This window comes from Aquila chrysaetos, chromosome 22 (genome assembly GCF_900496995.4).
Source record: "Aquila chrysaetos chrysaetos chromosome 22, bAquChr1.4, whole genome shotgun sequence".
Classification (NCBI taxonomy): Eukaryota; Metazoa; Chordata; class Aves; order Accipitriformes; family Accipitridae; genus Aquila; species Aquila chrysaetos.
In genome coordinates this window covers 15,290,465-15,299,381 of record NC_044025.1, presented here as the reverse complement: position 1 = coordinate 15,299,381, position 8,917 = coordinate 15,290,465, and the positions used below count along the sequence as shown (strand labels likewise).

Here is an 8,917-nt window from a genome sequence, read left to right as displayed (position 1 = left end):
GGACCCATTTTATTCCCTATGGAGGAGCACCCATGTCTTGTTGCGCCCTTGCAACCCCCTGGCTAGGACAGGACCCGGGGAGCCCAGAGGCTGGAGCAGGCATTGCTTGGGCTGAGAGCTGCAGCCCCAGCCCTGCTCCCAGGGCAAGGCTGGATGGGTCAGCGATGGCTGGTGTTGCTGTCCGCTCTGTTACAAGCTGCACTTGGGCCAATTGGGTACTTTTCTTCATCTAAGGCTGCTGCCTCTATGTAATGGGGCTGTGACAAGGTCTTGCAACTGGGGTCTTGGTGTCCAAATACTCGGCAAGTGCGGGCAGACTCAGGACTTTGCTTCTGGGAGCTACAGCTGGATGTGCTGCTGCAAACATCCTATGGAGCTGGGTCTGTGCTCCTCTGCCTCGCTGCTGCAGTCAATTCTTGGATGTGCTGACTTCCCTCTGTTCCCTGGGGACAGCTCAGCCTGGGTATGGTCACAGCTGTAGGTATGTGCACCCCTACATCCTGACTTGGCCGTGGTTTTGCTCCTCTCTGCCTGGATTTCCTCCAAAACCTGCTCCACAGATTGAGGTGAGGGTCCCGGTGTGAGGGAGTGGGCACAGAGGGAAGAGGTTCCCTCTTCCACCTGCACAGGCAACTTTGAAATGTTAATTAAACTCCCTCAATAATGCCTCTGAGCCTATTAGCATTGCAGGCTTGTGTGTATGATTTGGAAGGCGTTGTGGGAAAAATATTTCTGCATAGATTTCCCATTGTGCAGCCTGGAGTGGTGGTCAGCTGGGGGAGGGCCAGGGTGCTCCCAAAAGGGATTTAAGGGGAGAGTGTAACTGAGCCTGCCTGGTACTCACCCTTCCCATCAGCTCGCAGCTGGAGCAGTTTGCCCAAAGGATGGCTGGAGTAAGTAGTTTGTTTGCAGAAGGGAAAATCATCAGGGCGAGATGCCCTGGGTGGGACTGGTGTTGTACAGCGGGTGGGTGCTGCTGGGAGGTGGGAAGGTAGCCCCAGCTGGCCTGGCCTTGGGCAGCGGCTCTCCAGCCCCCAGGAGACACAGCGGTTGTCCTGGAGGTTGGGGCTCCCTGTGCCACAGGGGCTTAAGCACCTCATCCTGCGGGTCAGGGTGCGGGCGCTGCCCCAGGATGGTCCTTGTCCCCTCCGAGCTCCATGCCGCAGCAGAGACCACGTGGCCCTGTGGTCTTTGGTGCTGCTGGGATGTAACGGTGGGCAAGGTTTCCAGCCAGGTCCCTGGCCCTGTAAGTAGCAGATTATGGGATTTGAAGCATGCGGCATGGACTTTGCTTTGCTGCGGGGTAACCTGGAGCTCCTGGCAGCACCATGTGGATGTGGAGGTGTGCAGCTGTCCTTTCTCCAGTCCTGGGAGCTCCTGGGAAAGGATGGGCAGGATGGGGGAAGGCACGGCAATCCCAGGCATGCCATACCAAGCACCTCGCTTGCCCCAAGCACAAATATCTCACAATTTGGGGTTTCTGCTGGGTTGACATCGGTGACCCAAGCAAGCCACAGCATTACTGTACAGGCTGATGGCCTGTCTGAGCTGTGCCATTGACCCACAGTTACGGGTGCTGTGAGAGCACCTTCAGCTGAGCAGATGGGTCCTTCTTGGTGCACTTCAAGGCCAACAGCTGCTCCAGGAGCAGAGCATCTCCCATCCCTCCTTCTCTGGCCCGGTTTCTGCATTTCAAATAGTGTCAGCATCACAGCTGGGACAATGCTGGCTGTGTGTCCCTGCTGGGGATGCTGCTGGAGCAATAGGACTTTCTGAGCTGGCAGGAGGACAAGTAGGTGTCCTTGTCCCCTCTCATCATAGCATGAATCAGACAGAACCCAGCAAACCCCAATCATGCACTGCTCCACTTCTCACCAGGGTTGAGAGAGCAACATAGCCACTTTAGCTCCATCTTGCTCCAAAATGGGCTGCTTTTCTGGCAGAGACAGAAAACAGGCAGCACCCAGGGGGTCCAGAAAGCACCGTGTGGATGGTGGGAGCTGCAAGGAAAATGTTCAGGCTGGGTTTGGGTCACATCCCCAGGGCAGTGCCCGCAGGGCAGCAGCATCCTCACGCCTGCTGCTTTCCTCTCCCGCAGATGCCGTGCTTGGGCTGCCTTCTCTCTGTTTCGAAGATGCTTTCCCGCAGAAAGCAAGTCCCAGTTGGCTTGGAGGGCTCCAGCCTTCACCGCTGCCTCTCCACCGTGGACCTCATTGCCTTGGGAGTGGGCAGCACGCTGGGGGCTGGTGTCTACGTCCTGGCAGGGGAAGTGGCTAAGACCAGCTCTGGCCCGAGCATCGTCCTTTCTTTCCTGATTGCAGCCGTGGTGTCTGCTCTGGCAGGGCTGTGCTATGCCGAATTCGGGGCCCGCGTGCCACTAGCCGGGTCCGCCTATCTCTACAGCTACGTGACAGTGGGTGAGCTGTGGGCGTTCATCGCTGGGTGGAATCTGCTGCTGTCCTATGTCATCGGTATAAGGCCATTTCGATCCTTCTGTCTTTGCTTTGCATTTGTGGCTTTGCTGGGTGTCATTCCCAGACCCCACAGAGCCACCATCGCTGCCCCAGCTGCCACCTCTCCCCAGGTACCGCCAGCGTTGCCCGGGCCTGGAGTGCTACCTTTGACCAGCTCCTCGGCAAGAAGATGGGGAGGTTTTTGGGTGCTCACATGGCCATGAGCTCTGTGGGGCTGGCAGAGCACCCGGATGCCTTTGCCGCTGGTCTGGTGGTCCTGTTGGCAGGTAGGATGCCTCCCGCCGTGCCACCCTCCATCATGTGGGATGTGCTTCTCACCCCACCATGGGTTCTTCAGGATGATGCTGACATCTCTGAGGCTTTGCCATTTCCCTGAGCAAAGAATGAGGAATACAAGGGGATCTGGGGAAACCTGCAGATCCTCCTGATTGTACCACTGTTCCCCCTTTTCCACCCTCCCCAGTAATGTCTACTCTGGGCGTGGTGTCATCCAGGGGGCTTGGCCAGTTTTGCTCTTTTTGTCCCCAGGGCTTCTTTCCTTTGGAGTGAAGGAGTCCACCACGGTCAACAAAGCCTTCACAGCTCTCAACGTGCTTGTCCTGCTCTTTGTCACAATGAGTGGCTTCATCAAAGGCGACCTGAGCAACTGGAAGCTCAGGGAGGACGACCTGCCACGGGCAGCTGCCCACAAGGCTGGGTATGAGGGGCTCTGCTCTCCCTGTGCTGTCTTCAGAGGGGGATGGGGGTGGCTGGCTCATCCCCCTAATGCTTTATCCCAGGAAATCCCACTTTCTGCCATTTCTCCCTGCCCTGTTGGCAATGCATCAAATAGCCAAAGCCCTAAGCCCTGCTGGGTTGATGCTGGAGGGGTGAGCAGGTTGGAGGGACTGTTCAGCCTGGCCCCATCCTGGGACCCCATTGCACTGACCCTTCTGCACTGCCTGATTCTTCCTCCTCCTCCTCCCAGGAACCAGTCTGTGGCTGACAACATGACCAGTGCCTTTGGGGTGGGAGGCTTCATGCCCTATGGCTTCACTGGCACCTTGGCTGGAGCCTCTACCTGTTTCTATGCCTTTGTTGGATTTGACTGCATCGCTACCACGGGTAAGTGAGGCAGGGAGAGATGCTGGTAGGACCCTCCCCTTGCAGGCTGGGGGGCCAGGGCAGTGATTCTCCCTGCAGCCCCTGGAGCTGGTGTAGGGCTGGGCTGGGAATAGGCACATTCCTGGCTCTGTGCCGCAGCCGCTCTCTCGTACCCTCTGAGCTCAGAGGAGGACCTATAAGAGTCCATGTGGCATGACTGGGCTAATCCTGAAGCAGAGACAGTCCCTATCCCCATAACCCTGGAGCCCAGGAGGTCTAATGGTCCTTGCTAGAAGGTCTCTGTGTCCCATCTCATGGGGGAGATACAGGATATGCTCTCCAGCCTGAGCTGGGCTCTTAGCATGACATGCATGTTAAATGAGCATCTGTTTTTACAGCTGAGCTTGTCATTCCCAGGGGAAGAAGTGAGGGACCCGCAGAGATCCATCCCCATGGGCATCATCCTCTCCCTCCTCATCTGCTTCCTGGCATACTTCGGGGTGTCTGCCGCCCTCACTTTGATGATGCCCTACTACCTCCTAGACACCATGAGCCCGCTCCCAGCGGCTTTTGAATACGTTGGCTGGAGCAGCGCAAAACATGCGGTGGCTGTGGGGTCACTGTGTGCCCTGACAACCAGGTGAGGGGAGTCCTCCGATGGCAGCTCTGTGGCTCAGAGCAAGGTTGCGCTGGAGCTATAACACGTCCAGGATCTATCCCCAACCCCTTCCTTCTGGCTGCCCTGCTTGGCCAAAGTCCTTCAACCCTTCCTCAGAAACCCTGTTGCTCCCACCCTGGCCCCTGCTGATCAAGGAGAGCAACCAACCCCCCTGACATTCTGCTTTTAGCCCAAAGTTGGAGGAAGTGTTCGGGTGTTTGGTGGCACCGTGACCACAGGAGCAGGCTGGGGTGTCTTGGCATGCACAGGGCTCCTGGTCACCTGCGGACATGACTTCCCTGATACTGTCCCTCATCTGATGGTGAGGGAGGTGATGGTCTTGTCAGCCTGGTCGTGAGAAGGGCATGGACTGTACAGATGAACGGGAGCTCCCTTGGCACCCAAGGAGGAGCAAAAGGCAGGATGGCAGCTCCTGGATGCCTGCCCTCTTTTCCCCCATCTCCTCCCCTCTCTGCAGCCTCCTGGGCTCCATGTTCCCCATGCCACGGATCCTGTATGCCATGGCTCGAGACGGGCTCCTCTTCAAACCTCTGGCCAAAGTTAGTTGCCGTCAGTGCCCGGTGGTGGCAACGCTGGTGTCTGGAGGAGTGGCAGGTGGGTGAGTGATTGGGTTACCCCTTAACCTTCAGCAGGGCTTGGTGGATGTCCTCTTTCAGCAGGACAACACAGATCCCCTAGCTTGCCTGTAGCTTTTTGAGCAATATCTCTCCACCCAGAGAGAGGTGTCCTGACTGTGGGTGAAGACAGTTTGGCCTTGATGCTGTCCTGGACACCAGTTCAGCCTCTCTGAGCTGCCAGGCAGGAGGTGGCAGGATGCTTTGCACTAGTGACCGAAGCATCACCAGCTCATCAAGGCGCTTGAGTCCTGTTGCAGCGGGTGTCAGGGGGACCCAGGGGGACAGAGGGAGAGCGTGGCTGAGATGGGCATGGCAGCAGTGCTGCCAGCTCTGCCGGGAGGTTGAAAGGGCTTCTCATCCCCGCAGCTCTTCTGGCCCTCCTCTTTGACCTGAAAGCCCTGGTTGACGTGATGTCTATTGGCACGCTGCTGGCCTACTCGCTGGTGGCTGGCTGTGTGCTGCTGCTCAGGTGAGACTGCTGAGAACAGGGGACAGGGCTTACCCAACTTCTGACGTTGGCCATGCCCGGGACGAGGCACTGGCCTCGGTGCACTGCAGGTGCATGCTCAGGTGCCTTGACATCCTATATCTGCTCCTCAGGTATCAGCCTGGACCCAGCACTCAGGACGCTCCTGCGGGGAAGGTCCCGGCTGTGCAGCTCTGGTGGAACCACCTTGTCCGACCACCTCTGCATCCCACGCCGTGTTCCTCTGCTGTGGTGGCCTGGGCTCTGACAGCCGTAGGTACGCCCGGGAGTGATGGATGGGCTTTGTGGGGGGACCCACGGGGGACGTAGCTGCTGTAGCACGGGCTGGCAGGTTCCTGCTCGCTGAAAACCACCCGGCAGCGGGATGCAGGCAGGGTCTGCCTGGCTCCCTCCTGCCCTCTCCCGACTGCCGTCCGGCTGGCTGCCCCAACGGGACCTTGGGAAACCTCCCACTCCCTCTGCCTCCTAGGCTGGAGGGAAAAGCTAAACCCACCATGACAAGCCACCCAGGCCTGTCCCCTGGTTGTCCTTTGTCCCTCCCACCATGGCAGCCAGCCTGGAGAGGGTCGGGCTCAGCCTGGGGAAGCGCTGCCCTGACACGCTGCCGTGGTCCCTCCGCAGCCGCCCTGGTCTGCGCCCTGAGCTGGGTGAGCACCACACGGCTGCCCTGCCTCTGGGCTGGGGGTGCTTGGTGCATTGCCGCTCTGGTTTTGCCTCTCCTGGGGATCCTGGTGGCAGCTCTGCTCGTCTGGAGGCAGCCTCAGAGCCGGGAGAGAGCATCCTTCACGGTGAGCACAGAGCTGAGCCCTTGGGGACTGTCCCCAGGGAGAAGGACCCGGGGGATGGAGAAGAGGCAAGTGCCACAGCTCCGTGGGGAAAGGGTTACATTGCATTGCGGGGGTGTTCCCTCTGCTTCAGGTCAGGCAGACTTTTGCTGCACCCACCTTGAACAAAGCAGGTTTTTTGTAGGGACCACGAGGGCTGCCTCGTTCTTCCCCCCATGTCTCACAGGCCAAAGGGGCACCTCCTGCAGCCCCAGCCGAGCCCAGTGCCTGCTGCACGAATCAGAGCTGCTCTTCAGTACAAAAACCTGGTCCTGACACCCTGGATTGGTTTTGCTAGTGGTTTACTGCCTCCCCCTTAAATCCTGCAGCACCTCCCGCCCTGGTGCAGGACCTGTCAACCAAACCACCCTCCAAGACCATCCCTTTCCAGCACAGGCTGCAGTCCCAGCTCAGGTCTCTGAGCCTCACAGCCTGACGGCCAGGCTGGGCTTCCCCTTGCCTGTCGGCAACTAGCCAAAGCAGCAAAGAGCCCAAGTGGGCTGTGAAACCCCTGCCCGTGGGTGGGCCGGTGCCTCTGGGCAAAGACATGATCCTGTTGCCTTGTGCTTGGTCCCTGTAGGTTCCCTGCCTGCCCTTCCTGCCACTCCTCAGCATCACCATCAACAGCATCCTGATGGCCCGGCTCAGTGCGGCCGCTTGGCTGCGGTACCTGCTCTGGATGGCCATCGGTAAGCTCAGCCTCCCTCGAGGTCCCGGAGCTGGTGGCAACCTCTTTGGGTGAAGCATAGGTGGTTTGAGAGCCCGAGAGGTTAATGCTGGCTGCAGAGTGGTGGTGGGCGGATGGAGGAGATGCTGAATTTTAGTGTCAAAGGGTGGCGGGAGCACCCCATCCTCTGATGTGTGACCCAAAGGAGTGGAAACTTTGTGGCTGGGAGGGAAGGGAAGAGAAAGGACCCCCCCCCCAACCTATTCTGCCCGTTCCCAGGTTTCCTCATTTACTTTGGCTATGGGATCTGGCACAGCACCGAGAGCCGCTGGCCCAAAGGGGCAGCCCCCCAGGAGCCGCCGGGAAGCACGGCCATGGAGGTGTCCCCAGAGCCCTGGGGGACTGCATGGTGCCCATCTGCTCCAGGGCAATAAAAGGAGACAGGCTGGTCCCAGAGCGCCTGGCTCCCTCCGCCCTGTGCCCAAGGGGCAAAGAGGCCCCTTGGGCTGAAGGTCCTGTCCCGCGGAGCGGCACAGCCCTGACATGAGCCCTGGGTGCTGTTTTCTGCTGAGTCTGGTGAACTTCCCTGAGCAACCTGAATCCTCATGGCAAGCCCCTGCTAAAGGAGTTTTGTTTGGAGAGGATAAAGCAGACAAGCGTTCTTGCTGCTGTTATTGGGTTGTGCGTTGGTTTTGGGGTTTTTTTCTGCCTTTGAAACCTCTCCCTGCAGCCCCCCAACTTCTCCCTGTCCCCTTGCCCACCCTGTCCCTCAGCTGCTCACAGCAGACCGGAGTGGAGGCTTCTCGTGCTGCTCTGACCCTTCATGTTGCCTCAGCACCCCAAGGCAGGCACGGCTGACCTGCCTGTCCCCCTGTGACCACGCAGGCACTGCCTGTGCTGGGCTTTTTCCTCCTTACTGTGGGTAAGTCAAGTCCTTTTCTGGATTCATTTATTCCTCCTCCTCGGTTCCCAGCATTCCCCTTTCCCAGAGCTGGGCACATTCCTCTGGGTCCCACGCAGCATGCGCCTTCAGGGGGAGTGGGATGCAGTACCAGGTGCCCGGAACGGGATGCCTGACCCTGCCAGCCTCATCTCCCTTTGCCTAGCCATCCTGCTCCCTTCAACTACAGCTAGGTGGGATTTGCTGGGGCAGCAACCTGCCCCATGACCCCTGCTTTGGTGCTACACCACCTGGTGCGTTCCTCCACATCCTTGAGGTTGCTGCGCAAAGCTGGAGGCTGTCCCACCACCCGTCCTCAGAGCCATGGGGATGCACAGAGCAGTGGTTGGCTTGGGGGCACACGGGTCTAATCATCAGGCACCCCCTTTTCCCACTCTTTTTCCCACTCCCACCCCATGGAGGTTCTTGGTTGAGAGCTGGACCCTGCATCTGTGTTGCCTTCCTAGCTGCCTCGTTTAGCCGATATTTTCCCGATAAGGATTGGAACAAAGGACGGAAGCGGCTGTTGCAGTGGCCCCGCCAGCTTGGCAGGGCTGGGAGGGTCGGGGTCTGCCCTGTGCTGGGAGCCCATTGAAATGAATGAAACGAGGGAAGGAGCAGGAAAGGGGGACCGGCAGCGGGGGCCTCCTCTGGGGTTCCCTTGTTGTGGCTTCGTGGCGCCTGCTCCCACCCACCCTCATCTTCCCCCTGCCCTAGGTGCGGAGCACACAGCCCTGCTGTGAGATGTTCCTGCACCGGTCCCCAAAACCACTGACATGGGATTCTTGAGGCTGCTGCTTCTTATAAACTTGTAATTGTTACAGCCAGTAGCACGTTGGCCTGGTGCACACACATACACTTACACACACACCCCCCTGGCTAAACAGCCCTGGGGAGGGGACAGGCCAGTGACAACCCCCGGTGCAGTGACTGTCCCACCACACTTGTGCACCCAGTGGAAAGTACTTGTGTGTGTCTTGCCCTGACCCGCAGCCGTGCTGGCAGCATCTTCCCCGATGGGGATGCACTGGCTCAGAACAGGGAGGGATGTGACCTGCTGGCAGCTGCTGCTGAAGCCTGCTCTCCCTCGGGAGGATGCTCTGCTCCCCGAATGCACCTCCGGGCATGCACTCTCTGCCTGGTTTT

The 8,917-nt window shown here is 59.0% G+C and overlaps 1 protein-coding gene across 4 annotated transcripts; it reads left to right on the top strand.

Annotated features, from left to right (window-relative positions):
- Positions 1-739: 739 nt before the first annotated feature.
- On the top strand, positions 740-7,497 carry LOC115334307 (cationic amino acid transporter 2-like). Of its 4 annotated transcripts, none has more exons than XR_003921083.2 (12): positions 740-893; positions 2,099-2,471; positions 2,585-2,740; positions 3,003-3,171; positions 3,442-3,578; positions 3,975-4,197; positions 4,694-4,830; positions 5,220-5,322; positions 5,454-5,596; positions 5,962-6,193; positions 6,745-6,853; positions 7,111-7,228. XR_003921083.2 is itself a non-coding variant. In XM_029998376.2 (12 exons), exons 1-12 carry the CDS (start codon positions 885-887, stop codon positions 7,263-7,265), a joined length of 1,827 nt encoding a protein of 608 aa, XP_029854236.1. In that variant the 5' UTR covers positions 746-884; the 3' UTR covers positions 7,266-7,373. The 4 variants fall into 4 exon arrangements, 3 of the variants coding, with proteins under 3 accessions (XP_029854235.1, XP_029854236.1, XP_029854234.1); XM_029998376.2 differs by having other exon boundaries at positions 746-893; positions 2,099-2,417; positions 5,962-6,128; positions 7,111-7,373; XM_029998374.2 differs by having other exon boundaries at positions 749-893; positions 5,962-6,128; positions 7,111-7,373.
- The last annotated feature ends 1,420 nt before the right edge of the window (positions 7,498-8,917 follow it).

Excerpts from the sequence above, each read along its gene's own strand:
- LOC115334307 (XM_029998374.2), top strand. Across the intron at positions 3,172-3,441 it reads GCAGCTGCCCACAAGGCTGG|GAACCAGTCTGTGGCTGACA; the intron begins GTATGAGGGGCT and ends TCCTCCTCCCAG. Across the intron at positions 5,597-5,961 it reads CTGGGCTCTGACAGCCGTAG|CCGCCCTGGTCTGCGCCCTG; the intron begins GTACGCCCGGGA and ends GTCCCTCCGCAG.